Source organism: Cydia splendana, chromosome 24 (assembly GCF_910591565.1).
Source record: "Cydia splendana chromosome 24, ilCydSple1.2, whole genome shotgun sequence".
Taxonomy (NCBI): domain Eukaryota; kingdom Metazoa; phylum Arthropoda; class Insecta; order Lepidoptera; family Tortricidae; genus Cydia; species Cydia splendana.
Genome location: NC_085983.1, coordinates 5,745,468 through 5,764,853, shown reverse-complemented (window position 1 = coordinate 5,764,853; position 19,386 = coordinate 5,745,468). Strand labels below are relative to the sequence as shown.

The window sequence follows — 19,386 nt, the reverse complement described above, 5'->3', positions numbered from 1 at the left end:
TAGCTAATTAAACGCCTATGACGTTCTTTAAACGCCGACGTCTAATGAAATGGCTGAAATCAATCAGACAAGTCATTGAGTGCAACGTTTAAACCATGAATGTTGTGTTGTAATTAGATTCTTTTTGTTTATGATTTTGAATCACTTGGCTGAGTGAATAAGTCATTTACAAAGGGCTGAATTTCAAAAGGTACGCCATGTTGTTAAACGTTTAGTGATTACTAGCTGTGCCCGCGGCTCCGTCCGCGTGTAATTCGGTCTGTGTCAGTAAGCGGCTAATTTCTAATCCTAATTTCTCTCCCTCGCCCCTGGAGGCGGAACTTGAAGTAAAGTTGACATATGGATATGCTAGAGGACTGAAGTCCAGATAAAATATGTTACAATTAGGTACCACTAAATAAAACTACACTCCAAAATCAATAGTTTTATTCGCCCTTATTAAAATTTTACACGTGATTTAAACTTAGAGAATATAACCAAACGGAGTGGTCATTAACAGGCGTTCCCCTCTGTCGAAAATAGGCGGCCAATGGTCAACCGACGTTTATCTGACATGACTATGTTTACGTTACGTAGGTACACATTTGATGTGCCCCTCCCCCGCAAAAAACTCCAGACTATTTTGTACCGAAAATTATAGACATGGCGTCTCCGTTGGTTATATTCTCTAAGGATTTAAACGACAGAGTAGTAGGTGTATATCGGACGATACAGTAAGGTATACGCGCGCGAGCGAAAACGAAGCGGCCTGCCTGGCTAGAGCGCCACTTACCGTGGTCTTCTTCAGACTCCTGAGGAAGACCACGTGCCCCTTGTAACCTCAATGCGTTGCGAAACTTACGCGAATGATTCGATTTTTTTCGGGAAGGCATGGTAAATGCGTATAAAATGCGAGTCCCAAATCGTTTGACTCCGCAAACGACCAGTGCCGGATTAAGATATTTTGATGCCCTAAGTATTTCTAGACCATGGTGGCCCCTCTCCCTAGGGTCATCAAGATTACATTGATTTTTTTTGGTAAATTGAGTGACGTTCATTGCTGCATTTCAGCTGAGAATGGAAATCAGTCACATCATTTTATCACGAAAATTGACAGTGCCGCAGCAGTAACGTTGCAACAGAGTATCTAATGCTGCTGCAGTCGCCACCCGAATGTCACCTTTATCATAAACATCTTAGAATGTTAGTGAAAACGCGAGCGAAGCGAGCGCGAAATTTTTTCGATATATAAACGCAATTTGATAGACAGTTGTACATTTTTACTTTTAGTATGGGAATCAGTCACATCATTTTATCACGAAAATTGACAGTGCTGCAGCAGTAAAGTTGCAACAGAGTAATGCTGCTGCAGTACCCACCCGAATGTCACCTTTATCATATCTTAGAAAGTGATTGAAAACGCGAGCGAAGCGAGCGCGAAAATTTTTCGATATAAAAAAACGCGATTTGATAGACAGTTGTAGGTACATTTTTACTTTTAGTACGGAAATCAGTCACATAATTTTATCACGAAAATTGACAGTGCCGCAGCAGTAACGTTGCAGCAGAGTACCTAATGCTGCTGCAGTCGCCACCCCAATGTCACCTTTATCATATCTCAGAAAATTATTGAAAACGCGAGCGAAGCGAGCGCGAAAATTTTTCGATATAAAAACGCAATTTGATAGACAGTTGTTCATTTTTACTTTGAGTATGGAAATCAGTCACATCATTTTATCACGAAAATTGACAGTGCTGCAGCAGTAACGTTGCAACAGAGTAGTGCTGCTGCAGATCCGCACCCGAATGTCACCTTTATCATATCTTAGAAAGTTATTCAAAAACGCGAGCGAAGCGAGCGCGACAATTTTTCGATATAAAAAAACGCAATTCGATAGACAGTTGTACATTTTTACTTTTAGTATGGAAATCAGTCACATAATTTTATCACGAAAATTGACAGTGCCGCAGCAGTAACGTTGCAACAGAGTACATAATGCTGCTGCAGTCGCCACCCGAATGTCACCTTTATCATAAACATCTTAGAAGGTTATTGAAAACGCGAGCGAAGCGAGCGCGAAAATTTTCCGATATAAAAAAATGCAATTTGATAGACAGTTGTACATTTTTACTTTTAGTACGGAAATCAGTCACATCGTTTTATCACGAAAATTGACAGTGCCGCAGCAGTAACGTTGTAACAGAGTAGCTAATGCTGCTGCAGTCGCCACCCGAATGTCACCTTTATCATATCTTAGAAAGTTATTGAAAACGCGAGCGAAGCGAGCGCGACAATTTTTCGATATAAAAAACGCAATTCGATAGACAGTTGTACATTTGTTACTTTTAGTATGGAAATCAGTCACATCATTTTATCACGAAATTTGAATGTCACCTTTATCATATGTTAGAATTTTATTGAAAACGCGAGCGAAGCGAGCGCGAAAATTTTTCGATATAAAAAACGCATTTTGATAGACAGTTGTACATTTTTACTTTTAGTATGGAAATCAGTCACATCATTTTATCACGAAAATTGACAGTGCCGCAGCAGTAACGTTGCAACAGAGTACCTAATGCTGCTGCAGGCACCACCTGAATGTCACCTTTATCATAAGCATCTTAGAATGTTATTGATAACGCGAGCGAAGCGAGCGCGAAAATTTTTCGATAATTTTATTCTGCTTAAAAGGGTTAATCCGGCACTGCAAATGACGGAGGTCAATGTTTTTTCAAAGTACCCACCTTCGTGGCCATTATTAAGTGCTTAAGGAGGCGATGCGTATGAATATGCATTTGATATGGATGCGATATAATTACGATTTGGTATAATTCATGACGGAGAAAATAAATAATTTTATGCAATTATACGCGTGTTGATATGTGTGTTTATTTTACCACTCGTAACTATGTAAACCCATTTTTAGTTTTCTTGGTTACTTAATGTTTACTCAGCTCCCCAAAAGATGGCACTGTGCAATGAGGGGCAATTAATTTAATGTCGTTTAATTTTGTTGTATTATTAAACCAACACAATTATTCAATTAAATTTGTTGATATCCGTACGATTGATTGAAATTTTAGAAGAGGGGTTTTCTAAACTTAGAGTTAATTTGGCAAAATCCTTCCTCGGTGGCTTATTTATGTCACATCGTATTAAATTCAGCGCCATCTGTTAGTTTACCAGGGTACTCTAAAGTGTTAGCACATATTTGAAAAAAGTTCGCCCCTCCTTCCTAAGTAGCGCCATACGATTCAGGGGCAAACTTAAGTCAATCGAGTGTTGTGGCTACCCCCTCGGTTAGGGGTTGAATTTTTATAGCCTATAACCTGGCCGGGGATGTTCTCGACAGATTAGTAAAGTTTTCATCAAAATCCGTTCAGCCGTTTTCACGTGATGCGCGTTCAAATAAACAGACAAACAGATAAACAGATAAACAGACAAACAGACAAAAATTCTAAAAACTGTTGGAACGTGTTCTGTTATCAATTCTAAGTATCCCCAGCCAACTTTTTTTCAAATATCTTCCATGTACAGACTTTCGACCCTCTTCAGCTTTATTATATGTATATATCATATCATATCATATCATTTATTCAGTATAGATACCTAGTTCAATTAACTGTCGGCCTAGGCATCCAACTGGATGCCGGCGTTTAATGAACGACCTAGGCGTCTAATTAGATGTTCGGCTATAGTCTTAAGCAGGCTAACACAACTACGAAGAAAAGAAAAACAAGCAATCATTTTGAAAAGCATAACAAGACTAAGGTGCTTTTCTAAAAAAACGTTCTCTGTACAAAGTACTGCAAAGTCAGTTAAAAATGTAGTCTTAAGGGGTTATTACATTATCAAGGACAGAGACTGGGTATATGTTATTTAAATTTCCCTATCAGCAATTTATCTTGCGGTAGCAAAAAGTGTTCGACGAAAAGGTACTTAGCCGAACACTTTCTGCTGACAGGGACCAAGTGGGACATAAGGCCAGTCTAGGCGGCATAATTTCTCACCAATCTGTTTAAATTGTCTGATCAAATCAGGTGCAAAAATGATACTGTCTCGCCGGTCCAACTTGATTCGATTGTTAGATTATTACCGATCAAAAACATGTGAAGACCAAGAATTTTCGATGTTAGGAAGTAAGTAAGAATGCGCAGCTGTGAGCATTTTTTTAAATTGTGAGCACTCGCATGTCGTTCGATTTGATCATCCCACCTGAGGGGCTACCGCGAAAACCGAAATTCGCAAATTGCGGGGATCTTTCTCTTTTACTCCAATGAAGGCGTAATTAGAGTGACAGAGAAAAATGCCCGCAATTTGCGAACTTCGATTTTCGCGGTTATAGCCCTTGACGGGCCTATAGAATTAAGGGTATAGGTATATTATTGCCCTGCCCACACCCTGCCCTATTTAGCAGCACGATACTCGTAGCAGAAGTGTCCAGCGAAAGGATCTAACGTGACGTATCTTATAATGACGTGATGACGTCTATGCTCCGTTTAATGTAATCAAACCACTTGCCACTTCCCTTCATAGCAGGGCTCGGAACCCGTATTGAAATACCTGTTAATATCGTTCCAAAACCGTTATATTATTTCGTTCATTAAAAAACCGGTTAATTGATGGAATGCGAACTAACAACTTACGTTCTCTCTCATAACCGGTAAGAAGAGGGAACGGAACATTATGGTTCGCAGGGAACGATATAATACCGGTTACTCTTGGCTTTCGGAGACTCTCGGTTAAACTCGTTGTCATACGTGAAAGAGATAGCAATAGTTACTCGTTCTATCTCGCTTCGATATTTTCAATTTAACCGGTTAAATTCGTTCCTCGAGAACGAAATGAGAACGTATATGGCATAAACCGTTACCTCAAAAGAACAGTTCTTTAACCGGTAACCGCAAACGGAAACGAAATCCTTTTCGTTCCCGGGCGAATCAACTAAACCGGTTTGACAAATGAGAACGGTTTCCGAGCCCTGCTTCATAGGGCTTCACCTTGCGTAACGAATCTAATTATAGACTGTATTGAATTAAATCTTTACTGTAAACAACATACTGATTTTAGAATTGAGAAATCAATTAACATGTTAAGCGAAGCAAAGGTATTTGAATGCTGTGCGATAAGAATATCCACTATAAACTTGCTACTCGTTTGTATATACAGATCACCTTCTTCTGATATTAATACATTCTTCAAGAAATTAGAGTCTTTACTGTATACCGTTTCAATGAAATACTGTAAGGACAAAATTGTTCTGGCCGGTGACTTTAATATAAATTTAAATAAACCGAATAAATGCACTGCTTATCTTCAAAATTTAGTATCTAACTTCAATCTAAAATGCTATATTACTGAACCAACAAGGGGAAAAAACTGTATCGATCACATCTATAGCAATATAAAAAATGCTACTGGTGCAGTTCTGCCTCTTGGCCTCTCTGATCATGACACAGCACAAACGTTATCCTTTAAAGTAATTAATAAACCAATTCGTCCTAGTTATAAGCCTATAGTCATTGCTAAAAGAGACTATTCGAATGAAAACATATTAAAATTTAAGCATTGCCTAAACAAATTGTCATTTTCTGATACGTACGAAACTCCTGACATAAATGATAGCTTTGACAAATTCCATAACAACCTATGTCTCTTTTACAATCTCTGTTTTCCTGTCATAAACGTAAAGGTGTATACAAATCCCAAGCCGAAATGGATTAGCAGGGGGTTAAAAATAAGCACAAAAAATAAAAGAAGGCTTATGCTCAATTATTATAAAACTAGGACGGAACAAAGTAAAATAGAATATACCAAGTACTCGAAACTATTGAAGAAATGTATTAGATTAGCTCAAAAAAACACAAATAGTAAATATATACAAAATAGCAAAAATGTATGTAGAGCATCTTGGAAAATTGTAAAAAACGAAGTAATGACTTCTCAGGATAATGGGTGTATAAACAAACTTATGATAAATGGAAAAAGTGTTACCCAGGCTTCTCACCTTGCGGAGGAACTAAACAACCACTTTATAAATTCTACAAATATGTTAAGAGACAAATTTTCAAAGACGTTAGAAATTGATGCTAATATAATTGCAAACAGTCTATTCCTGATGCCTTTTAGTGAACAAGAAATCTTAAATATTATGACAGCATTGAACAATACTAATGCTGAGGGCTATGATAATATCGCAACAAATATAATCAAACAATGTAAATACGAACTAGTACACATTTTGACATACTTAATAAACTTGTCTCTAGAAACTGGGAAATTTCCAGATAAATTAAAATTTTCAATTGTGAAGCCAGTTTATAAAAAAGGAGACAAAACTAACATTGAAAATTATCGACCTATTGCTTTAGTACCAATACTCTCAAAAATCTTTAAGAAAGCAATGCACTTACGACTGAATGATTATTTCCTTAAATTCAACATAATCGCAAACGAACAAAATGGATTCCAGCGAAATAAATCAACCACGTTAGCAACGTTTAATCTCATACACGAGATTGGGTCAAAGTGTGATGATAGGAATTTTACAACTGCTGTTTTCTTTGACATGTCAAAGGCCTTTGACTTCGTAGTGCATGATAAACTGCTAAGTAAGCTTGAATCCTATGGTGTCAGAGGACTAGCGTTACAGTGGATTGATTCATATCTGAAGAATAGATCACAGTGTGTGGAAGTAAAAAGTATTAGTAGCAAGAATGAAAGCATATGTCATAGATCTATGTTTAGAAACAATAAATTTGGGGTACCACAAGGAAGTATCCTTGGACCACTTCTTTTCTTAGTATACATCAATGATCTTGTAGATAAAATTAATTACAAATGCGTCTTATTCGCTGATGACATATCCATTGTAGTTACAAATGATTTTTCGATGGGCATCAACCACCACGAGTCACAGGTGAATGAGACGGTAAATATTGTAGTTGAGTGGCTTGAACGTAACAACTTAAAGACTAACTTAGATAAAACCAATTTCATTAATTTTAATAATACTAATCAGCATTTAGACATACTTTATAATGGACATAAATTAAAAGAAAATGACATTACAACATTTTTAGGATTAATTGTTGACAGTAATTTAAATTGGAATGACCAGATAAATAATGTGTGTAATAAAATAAATAGATTTGTATATGTCCTTCGTAGATTAAGAAAAACTACAGATCACAAAACAGTTATGGCCGCCTACTATGGATATGTTGAATCTGTATTAAGATATGGCTTGATTCTTTGGGGCAATAGTGGTGACATCCAGAGAGCTTTTGTTGCCCAAAAAAGATGTATTCGTGCTATGTGTGGAGTTAGCCCGTTGGAAACTTGTAAACCTTTATTCTTTAAATTGGGTATACTACCTCTTGCATGTTTATATATTGAAGAAGTGTCTAAATTTGTAAGAAAGCACAGAACACTTTTTAAAACTGCTAGTGATTTATATCCACGGAACACAAGAAACGGTAGCCGACTTGTGGTGGACAAACAACAAAAAACAAGCCGATTTAGGAAGAATTGTACGGTGATGTGTGTAAACATTTACAATAAAATACCACAACAGCTCAAAGAAGTGCCCGATGGCCAATTTAATAAAAAAATGCGTGAGTGGCTTTTAGAACGCAGATTTTATAAATTAAATGATTTCTTGTAAAATTAATGTAAACTATAATTATTTGAATGTAATGTTAGAAAAATATTATTTGGGTAAATAATGTTATTTAATATTTAGTAAAGTTTCAATTGAAATTGTACATATGTAAATAATTGTGAATATTTTGCATGCTATAGATTATGGCTAATTAAGGAATGTGCATAAAAATATTGTAATAACACCTGTAAACCAACCCTTATTATAGCAAAATAAATTGATTGATTGATTGATTGATTGATAAAAAAAAAAAAATAAAAAAAAAAAACATAGAAACCTACCCAGGTATTAAGGATGACTCACGTTAGACCGGGCCGTGTCCGGGCCGGAGCTACCAGCGCATCGTTTTCTATGGAAAGTATCACGTGATCGCCTGTCATGTCATAGAAAAGTAAGTCCCGGAAGCTCCGGCCCGGACACGGCCCGGTCTGACGTGAGTCATGCTTTATGCAATTTATGCCGTGAATGATTCATTCACATATTTCGATTAATTAATTAAAGTAAAGTATGTTCAGAGGTGTCGTGGTAAGTTATGTTCGCGATCCCATGACGCCCCCAAATGGTACATTGCGGAGAAACGCCGGTGTGGGTTAGGAAAAGTTTAGAAAGCAATGTCTAGTGCTCTGTCCGTTTCTGATGATGAACATTGTTCACAGGAGCTGTCCAAGCTGGACCCCCAAATCCTGGGCACCTCGGCGCCCCCGACGACCGTCGCTCCTCTCTCCTGCTCCATCGACCTGCCCACTGATGCTATCGAGGTAAGCTTCTATCCCTTTCAAGATGGACCCCCAAATCCTGGGCACCTCGGCGCCCCCGACGACCGTCGCTCCTCTCTCCTACTCCATCGACCTGCCCACTGATGCTATCGAGGTAAGTTTCTATCCCTTTCAAGATGGACCCCCAAATCCTGGGCACCTCGGCGCCCCCGACGACCATCGCTCCTCTCTCCTGCTCCATCGACCTACCCACTGATGCTATCGAGGTAAGTTTCTATCCCTTTCAAGATGGACCCCCAAATCCTGGGCACCTCGGCGCCCCCGACGACCATCGCTCCTCTCTCCTGCTCCATCGACCTACCCACTGATGCTATCGAGGTAAGCTTCTATCCCTTTCAAGGTGGACCCCCAAATCCTGGGCACCTCAGCGCCCCCGACGACCGTCGCTCCTCTCTCCTGCTCCATCGACCTGCCCACTGATGCTATCGAGGTAAGCTTCTACCCAAAGGCGACGCCAACGGATGAGCTTCAATTGATATGGCCGATGGCCAAGGGGATGGGGAGGGCATACATTTAAGCTTGGAATAAATTTAAAAGAGTTAAAAATTACTGCCTTTGATGAGACTTGAACTCACGGTCTCTTGGTCGATACTCTGTCACTACTGACTACTGGATGACTGACTGGTCTGTCATCGTAACTGGTGAATTTCCAATATGACTAGGAACTCTGACCGTTTAAGAAGTGTAACGTTCTTACGGTAGATGTCGCTAGGGTCCCCTAGACCCATAATTATGGTGGTAAGATTCGCTGGCTATGGATGAGGTCTTGGTGGCTCAGATGGCAGAGCAGAGCGCTAAAGTATCGATCCAGAGGCCGTGAGTTCAAGTCTCAGCCAAGGTAGTAATTTTTCCACTTTTAAATTCATTCTAAGCTTAATAGCATCGTTCGCAATCGGGTCTGCTTGTTAAAAATTAATTTGGCATACATTTGTCATTTAATTACACATTTTCTTCTATGACCTGGCGACACCCTTGCTTCTATCCTTGCCCTACTGCTGAACAAGGTTTTGAGTTAAATTCGCGCAGGAAATCTCACAATTTTGGAACCTACGAAGCGGGAGGGCGAGTGAGTTTACCAAAGTAAGGTCAGATCATATAAAACAATAATCTGGGCGACCGAGCTTTGCTCGGAAAACATGTAAAAACTCAAAAATGCGCGTTTTCCCAGAGATAAGACCTAGCTAGATCGATTTTTCGCCCCCGAAAACCCCTATATAGCAAATTTCATCGAAATCGTTATAGCCGTTTCCGAGGTCCCCGAAATATACATTATAAATAAATAAATAAATAAACAAGAATTGCTCGTTTAAAGGTGTATGATAAGATAGGATTGTATTGCGATGTTCATAATTATTTTGGTGTCTGTACAGGCAACCCTGTCCCCGGACAAGTCAGGATCGCTGCTGTCGGTACAGTCGGCGCCGCCTGAGCAGAGGGAGCGGCCCCACAGCCTCATGCTCGAGCTGCCGTTAGCCACTGTAAGTTTGTTTGTTGACTGTACTTACAGGCACCTGTCTACAAGGGATCACTGAAAGTACAGTTGACGATTGTAAACCATCTCTACCTACTCCAGTAGGGTCCACTGTCACCATGCCTGTCACGTTCTAACAAGTATGATGCCTGTCACGTTCTAACAATTATGAAAGTGCAAAAGTGACGCATGACATGACAGGTGATAAAAATACGACCATGATATCCGTGCAGGGGACTTTAAACCACTGTAAGTGTATAGTCGACGAAGGTAACCATTATCCTAGAGCAGGGGTTGAGGTACATTTGCAACTCTTTTAGTCCCTAAAAAGGATATTTCAGAGTAAAAGAACACTCTTTATATTTCCCGAAAACTATAATTTCTAATGGCTCTCCTTCTTAAAAGATTGTCGACCCTTGTTCTAACATGTGCTGTCTGAAGATCAATCCTGAACATAGTTTTCCTTTTCTAGAATCAACAGAAATATATAATAACCACTTATTTGACAATTAACACATTCAATACCACTAAGTGCTACGGGTTACGCTCGTAGCGCGTAGCCACGGTTTCGTCGTATGTAGCGCGTAGTCGCTACGAACAGTGTACCCGACAGTCGGGTTCTTGGTGTTGAATGTGTTAAAATGCGTTTATAACTGATAGTATCACTTCAGCGCACACGAGAAAACCGACTTAAGATTTACAGGCATTTTGAAAGTAGCCTTATAACAGTCCCCAATCTTTTTTACAAAAGACCCATGCTAACAAGACAATTGATAATTTCAGCAAGTGGGCGCATACCTATCCGCCATGTCCCCCACCGAGCAGGAGGAGGACTCCCTGCTGACGCTCTCGTCGGTCACGGCGCGGCCGCTGCTCGCCGCGTCCAAGAAGCTGCGCTCCGATACCACTAGCGAGTCGTAAGTTACATACTGTCCCCCACCGACCCCCTACTGTCCCCTACAGGACTCCCTGCTGACGCTGTCGTCGGTCACGGCGCGGCCGCTGCTCGCCGCGTCCATGAAGCTGCGCTCCGATACCACTAGCGAGTCGTAAGTTACATACTGTCCCCCACCGACCCCCTACTGTCCCCTATAGGACTCCCTGCTGACGCTGTCGTCGGTCACGGCGCGGCCGCTGCTACCCTGTGTCTCTCTCCCTACCTAGTCTCTCTGTACGCAAGTCGCAAGATGAATTTGCTTTAAGATGACTTTCGGGTTATGTTTATACCAGGGTCACATGGTGGGCTAATTAAGGGCCGCAGGTTGATTACCACTGCTTTAGAGGTAGGTTATTTATTTATTCGTATGGCATTTACGGAGTCGCTAATTAACAATTACAATATTTACAATACGATATCTAAATTCTTCACGTATTGGGCAGCGTGTGCATTAGGCGAGTGAAGGGCGTGTCCATTAGGGTAGAGGTAGGTACCTACACGATTGGAACTCTTGTTGTGACGCTGTTTTTTTTTAATTGAATATCTGTATTCCAGCACGTCTCCCCCGGACGGTGGCTACGGCTGGGTGGTGGTGTTCGGCGCCTTCATGGTGCAGTTCTGGGTGGCCGGACTCTTCAAGTCCTACGGCGTGCTGTACGTGGAGATCATGGAGACCTTCCCGGACAGCTCCGAGTCCGTGGCCTCCTGGATACCGGCGGCCCTGTCCACCTTGTGTCTCGCTCTAGGTAAGATATTCCAGCACGTGTCCCCCGGACGGTGGCTACGGCTGAGTGATGGGGTTCGGAGCCTTCATGGTGCAGTTCTGGGTGGCGGGGCTCTTCAAGTCCTACGGCGTGCTGTACGTGGAGATCATGGAGACCTTCCCGGACAGCTCCGAGTCCGTGGCCTCCTGGATACCGGCGGCCCTGTCCACCTTGTGTCTCGCTCTAGGTAAGATATTCCAGCACGTGTCCCCCGGACGGTGGCTACGGCTGGGTGATGGGGTTCGGAGCCTTCATGGTGCAGTTCTGGGTGGCGGGGCTCTTCAAGTCCTACGGCGTGCTGTACGTGGAGATCATGGAGACCTTCCCGGACAGCTCCGAGTCCGTGGCCTCCTGGATACCGGCGGCCCTGTCCACCTTGTGTCTCGCTCTAGGTAAGATATTCCAGCACGTGTCCCCCGGACGGTGGCTACGGCTGGGTGATGGGGTTCGGAGCCTTCATGGTGCAGTTCTGGGTGGCCGGGCTCTTCAAGTCCTACGGCGTGCTGTTCGTGGAGATCATGGAAACCTTCCCGGACAGCTCCGAGTCCGTGGCCTCCTGGATACCGGCGGCCCTGTCCACCTTGTCTCGCTCTAGGTAAGATAACTAGAGATGCACCGGATATTCGGTTTCTATCCGGTATCGGGCCTATCCGGCCATATTTTTATTATCCGGCCGGATACCGGATAGTAACCACCTATCCGGCCTGATACCAGATAGTAATTTAGCTTGATTTAGGAGTCAACAAATTGGATTTAAGTAACCGTCACTCTAATAATCGTACTCGCGCGTTTATTATTTTAAAACAATTTAATCATTCCACTCCCTTGCACGCGCACTCGTTTCGAACCTAGAAACGAGCCCGTGCGAACCTTCATTACGAAACAGGTCAAAGCCGACACAATATGCACCTGGTCTGAAAAACCGAAATGTGCCGATGGTCAGGCCGAACATCCGGTATCCGACCAAACAACTATCCGTTGCATCTCTAAAGATAACCTTAAGTTCCCAAGAGCTTTTTAGACCTAAATTAAAGAAGGATCGTGGCTAAACCCTCTGGATTGGAAGACCAGATGACAGTCGCTTTCGTAAAAACTAGTGCCTATGCCAATTTCCGGTATTAGTTGCCAAGTGGCAGAATGCCGGGATAAAGCGAGGATTTACTAATCATTTTCATTGTTCCAGCTCCGTTGTCATCAGCTCTTTGCGAGAAGTACTCCTGCCGTCTGGTGGTCTTCATCGGGGGTCTGTTCTGTGGGACCGGTCTAGCGCTTTCCTACTTCAGCACCGGCCTGCTGCATCTGCTGTTCAGCTTCGGGGTCCTGACTGGTAAGGGTCTCATCATCATAAGAACATCATCATATCAGCCCAAAGACACCAGTGCTGGTCGACAATGACTAGACTTGCACTGCTCTCTGTATCTATATCCCAAATAAAAGTGTGGAGGTGCCACTTTATGTTTTGTCATCACACTCTGTCGCTTGCAGAGTCGGTACAGAGTTAGTTTGGACCATAAAAATATTAATTGCTTGACCTGACTCTAAAAACGTTAATCTTTTTTTAGGAATCGGCGGCGGTCTCTCCACTACGCCGGGGATCGTCATCGTTTCACAATATTTTGACAAGCACAGGTAACCAATATCAAGGAATATATCGCGACTGTCAAAAGGCAGTCTACCGTAGTCCAACATTGACAACAAAACCATACCCAGTTGAGTTGAGGTGGTCTGGGACTTGGATTAGCAACATGCTTAGCAACCAAAGAGGCGAACCGAGAATTTACCTAATTATTGAGCCCGCTCCACACTCGTGCGCAATCGCGGCGCGAAACCGCGATTCGCGCACGAGTGTGGAGCGGGCTTTACTTTGTATTCAGTATTCAGTATTCAAATCTCTATTTGCTAATATAGACAAAAGCCATGCAAATACAATAATAAAATATCACATAAAAACAAAAAAAATGCACATTGATCGAACTGAGCTAATAAAATGGAAGGAACTTCACAGTAGTAAAGGCTCCCAACTCCTAGATACTATCAAAGCGTACCTAAACAAGGATGACATTAGTGACAAACCAGTGGACAAAATGTGGCTCGAATTCGAAAACTTTTGTCAAATCCAGGCAAGGGCAGTTTTGGGAGTCTCTAGAGGCGGAGTATCGACACCAAAAGACACCACCTGGTGGAACGATGATGTCAAACAAATAATATCAGCAAAACGCCAAGCATTTAAGACCTGGCAGAAATCTGGCCTTGAGGAAGACCGCGATAAATACAAATCAATGAAGGCAATAGTTAAGTCAGTTGTAGCGCAAGCAAGAGCACATTCCAGAAACAAATTTTATGAACAGTTAGAAAACGCACCATCCGAAAACGCAATATTTAAAATAGCCAAACAGAGGCACAAGGCAACACTCGACATAAAATCCAGTAAATATATCAGAGATGAGCAGGGTCGATTATTAACATCGGATAATGATATAAAAAGGAGGTGGAAATCGTATTTTGATAACCTGCTTAACGAAGAATTCCCTAGCGAGGATCTTCCAGAAATATCGGCTACGGAGGGGCCTATCCAACCGGTAAATCCGCAAGAAATAAAAAATGCGCTCCGTAAAATGGAGTTTCACAAAGCTATTGGCCCTGATAACATACCCGCTGATATCTGGAAGCTCCTGCAGGATGACGCATTGCCTTGGCTTACAGAACTATTTAATAAAATCCTTCTCGAAACCAAAATACCTAACTCATGGCGAAGAAGCTTCCTATGCCCGCTGTTCAAAAACAAGGGGGACGTAGCAGACTGCAACAACTACAGAGGAATCAAGCTAACGTCACACACTCTCAAACTCTGGGAGCGAATTATGGGAGCTCGTCTCAGTTTTTTAGCCAGTATCACTGAAAACCAGTTTGGTTTCACAGCTGGGAGGTCTACGACGGAAGCCATACAAACCATTAGAATCCTGATGGAGAAATGCCGGACTAACAGAGAGAACCTATACCTCACTTTCATAGACCTGGAAAAGGCATTTGACAGAGTCCCTCGGAAACTGGTGTGGCAAGCTATGCGAGCTCAAAACATACCTGAAACCTATGTCTCGCTAGTACGAGACATGTACCACAGCGTAACCACACAGATTAAGAGTCCAGCTGGTATAACCGACCCATTCCAGGTTAAAGTTGGCGTCCATCAGGGTTCGGCATTGAGTCCTCTGCTATTCAATTTGAGCATGGATTACATCACCAGAAGCCTTCAAGCACAAATACCTTGGTGTATGCTGTATGCGGACGATATCGTGCTTATAGCGAAAACGGCGGCTGAACTACAGAAAACCTTGGATATTTGGCTCAGGGAACTGGAGAGGCACGGGTTGCGAATCAGCCGTACAAAAACCGAATATATGGAGTGTGACCTGGGTGGAACAGAACAGCTTTGCTGCAACATAAACATTGAAAATACCGCAATACCCAGAGTCACTCGCTTCAAGTATCTCGGGTCGGTCCTGACAACGGATGCACGAGTCGATGAAGATGTAAGCCATAGGATCAACACAGCCTGGATGAAATGGCGATCATTATCTGGAGTACTTTGCGATACCAGAATGCCCATTAAAACAAAAGGCAAAATCTATAAGACTGCCGTAAGACCGGTCATGTTGTATGGTTCGGAGTGCTGGACTGCACTTAAGAAGCACGAACAACAAGTGCATACGGCAGAGATGAAGATGCTGAGATGGGCAAGTGGGGTACCACGCTTGGATAAAATCCGAAATGAATACGTCAGAGGATCCTTTAAGGTAGCCCCAATAATCGACAAGCTGAAAGAAGGGAGACTCCGCTGGTGTGGCCACGTAATGAGAAGGGAGGAGAGCTACTCTGTAAAGACTGTGCTCAACATCAAAACACAGCCCAGGGGAAGAGGCAGGCCACCAGCCACGTGGTGGTCAACTGTCGAGAGGGATCTAAAGGCCCAAGACATTTCGCCAATGACAACCCGGGACAGAAGGTCCTGGCGCCGCTGCACAAGGAGGCCCGACCCCAGATGAACTGGGAATATGGGCAAGGACAAGACATAAAAACAAAAAAAAACAGTAACAAAACAAACAAAAAAGAGATCAAAAAATAATACTTTACCAACAGTTAACAGATAAATTCGATTGCTTAAATTAGTTGTATAAATAAGAGAGATGTCACAATAGTTAAAATTTGGTCCAGAATTTCATACAATGTTAGTGTCAATAAGAAGGATTTAAAATATGTCAAAATATGAAATTAATTAAAATTGGGTAAACTTGTATCGTACTTGGAACCAGCTTGAACGCACTTACGCTTAGGGAATGTGCGCGTTGGAAGGTCTGGTGGCATGAATCGGAAACATAAACTGTACATTGATTTTTCACGTCCGGAGTAGCTACCCGGAAATCAATATACAGTTCACGAGTTTTCTTATGCATTGTAAGGTCTGCCTTGTGGGCTACATTGAAAGCTTAATTTTGTCTCTTTTCAGAGCGCTAGCAAACGGTATATGCGTGAGCGGGACGGCCGCCGGCAGTTTCGTGTTTCCTATGCTTATAGAGAAGCTAGTTGGCATGTATGGACTGCATGGGACTGTGTTGCTGTTAGGTGAGTCGGAAATAAGTATGTATGTTACGATCCCACTGGACGTTCATTCTAGGCCATTCCATTGGGTTAATCCCACCTGTTACCACCAACCTGCGCCCTGGATGTAAAGAGCGCGCGAATATCGGGCTTTGCCCGACCTTTTAGTGTGGAAGGCGCGCTGTAAGTCGGCCTTCGCCCGACCTCTTAGTGTGAGGGGTGCCGCGGGCGGCCCGTATGTAATGATAAATGTCGAGCTTCGCCCTACCTCTTAGTGTGAGGGGTGCCGCGGGCGGCCCGTATGTAATGATAAATGTCGAGCTTCGCCCTACCTCTTAGTGTGAGGGGTGCCGCGGGCGGCCCGTATGTAATGATAAATGTCGAGCTTCGCCCTACCTCTTAGTGTGAGGGGTGCCGCGGGCGGCCCGTATGTAATGATAAATGTCGAGCTTCGCCCTACCTCTTAGTGTGAGGGGTGCCGCGGGCGGCCCGTATGTAATGATAAATGTCGAGCTTCGCCCTACCTCTTAGTGTGAGGGGTGCCGCGGGCGGCCCGTATGTAATGATAAATGTCGAGCTTCGCCCTACCTCTTAGTGTGAGGGGTGCCGCGGGCGGCCCGTATGTAATGATAAATGTCGAGCTTCGCCCTACCTCTTAGTGTGAGGGAAGGTAAGAAGTATGAGGGGCACCCCAGGCGCCCAGTATGTTGGAGCGGTGAGGGGCGCCGCAGGCATCGAATGTCAATGCAATATTATGACGACATGGAGCTGATCTGATGATGGGGACAAGAGTGGCCATGGGAACTCTATGTGATAATACAACGCAAACTAATTGTGTTAAGGGTTGTTAGAATTGACTCGATTAGTTAATTGCCCGTGGAAAGAAAACTAAAGTCAGCAATGAAAGCTTGAAGCTTCATTCAAATTTAATTTTTGCTTGCTTGGTTCAAACTAATTAATTTTAATTTTTTTAGTAGCTTTACATACGCTAAGCAACACTAGTTTTTTATCAGACATCTCAAAGCATAGCACTGACATTGTGTTTGTGTGTTACAGGTGGTGGAATGTTGCACGTCTGTGTGTCGGCGACGCTATACCGCGACCCCCCCTGCGTGAGAGAACGAGCCACCCCCACCACTACCACTACGGAAAACACTACGCTACTCACCGATATACAGGAAGGTTAGTGTCACATACACGCGGTGGAATGCTGCACGTCTGTGTGTCGGCGACTCTGTACCGCGACCTCCCCTGCGTGAGAGAACGAGCCACCCCCACCACTACCACTACAGAAAACACTACGTTACTCACCGATATACAGGAAGGTTAGTGTCACATACACGCGGTGGAATGCTGCACGTCTGTGTGTCGGCGACTCTGTACCGCGACCTCCCCTGCGTGAGAGAACGAGCCACCCCCACCACTACCACTACAGAAAACACTACGTTACTCACCGATATACAGGAAGGTTAGTGTCACATACACGCGGTGGAATGCTGCACGTCTGTGTGTCGGCGACTCTGTACCGCGACCCCCCCTGTGTGAGGGAACGAGCCACCCCCACCACTACCACTACGGAAAACACTACGCTACTCACCGATATACAGGAAGGTTAGTGTCACATACACGCGGTGGAATGCTACACGTCTGTGTGTCGGCGACTCTGTACCGCGACCCCCCCTGTGTGAGGGAACGAGCCACCCCCACCACTACCACTACGGAAAACACTACGCTACTCACCGATATACAGGAAGGTTAGTGTCACATACACGCGGTGGAATGCTGCACGTCTGTGTGTCGGCGACTCTGTACCGCGACCTCCCCTGCGTGAGAGAACGAGCCACCCCCACCACTACCACTACGGAAAACACTACGCTACTCACCGATATACAGGAAGGTTAGTGTCACATACACGCGGTGGAATGCTGCACGTCTGTGTGTCGGCTACTCTGTACCGCGACCCCCCCCTGCGTGAGAGAACGAGCCACCCCCACCACTACCACTACAGAAAACACTACGTTACTCACCGATATACAGGAAGGTTAGTGTCACATACACGCGGTGGAATGCTGCACGTCTGTGTGTCGGCGACTCTGTACCGCGACCCCCCCCCCCCTGCGTGAGAGAACGCGCCACCTCCACCACTACCACTACAGAAAACACTACGCTACTCACCGATATACAGGAAGGTTAGTGTCACATACACGCGGTGGAATGCTGCACGTCTGTGTGCCGGCGACTCTGTACCGCGACCCCCCCCCTGCGTGAGTGAACGGGCCACCCCCACCACTACCACTCTTTATTCTATGCTACCACTACAGAAAACACTACGCTACACACCGATATACAGGAAGGTTAATGTCACATACACGCGGTGGAATGCTACACATCTGTGTGTCGGCGACTCTGTACCGCGACCTCCCCTGCGTGAGAGAACGAGCCACCCCCACCACTACCACTACGGAAAACACTACGCTACTCACCGATATACAGGAAGGTTAGTGTCACATACACGCGGTGGAATGCTGCACGTCTGTGTGTCGGCGACTCTGTACCGCGACCTCCCCTGCGTGAGAGAACGAGCCACCCCGACCACTACCACTACAGAAAACACTACGCTACTCACCGATATACAGGAAGGTTAGTGTCACATACACGCGGTGGAATGCTGCACGTCTGTGTGCCGGCGACTCTGTACCGCGACCCCCCCCTGCGTGAGTGAACGGGCCACCCCCACCACTACCACTCTTTATTCTATGCTACCACTACAGAAAACACTACGCTACTCACCGATATACAGGAAGGTTAATGTCACATACACGCGGTGGAATGCTACACATCTGTGTGTCGGCGACTCTGTACCGCGACCTCCCCTGCGTGAGAGAACGAGCCACCCCCACCACTACCACTACGGAAAACACTACGCTACTCACCGATATACAGGAAGGTTAGTGTCACATACACGCGGTGGAATGCTGCACGTCTGTGTGTCGGCTACTCTGTACCGCGACCCCCCCTGCGTGAGAGAACGAGCCACCCCCACCACTACCACTACAGAAAACACTACGTTACTCACCGATATACAGGAAGGTTAGTGTCACATACACGCGGTGGAATGCTGCACATCTGTGTGTCGGCGACTCTGTACCGCGACCTCCCCTGCGTGAGAGAACGAGGCACCTCTACCACTACCACTACA

General features: G+C 44.1%; 1 protein-coding gene across 1 annotated transcript in view; it reads left to right on the top strand.

Annotated features, from left to right (window-relative positions):
- The window catches only part of LOC134802484 (monocarboxylate transporter 12), a 91,388-nt gene that overhangs the window by 58,451 nt on the left and 13,551 nt on the right, over positions 1–19,386 (top strand). The window contains 8 exon segments of the mRNA XM_063775162.1: positions 8,300–8,401; positions 9,790–9,897; positions 10,674–10,807; positions 11,383–11,573; positions 12,775–12,918; positions 13,154–13,220; positions 16,096–16,211; positions 17,244–17,373. Of these exon segments, the coding sequence (XP_063631232.1) occupies positions 8,300–8,401; positions 9,790–9,897; positions 10,674–10,807; positions 11,383–11,573; positions 12,775–12,918; positions 13,154–13,220; positions 16,096–16,211; positions 17,244–17,373 (992 nt within the window).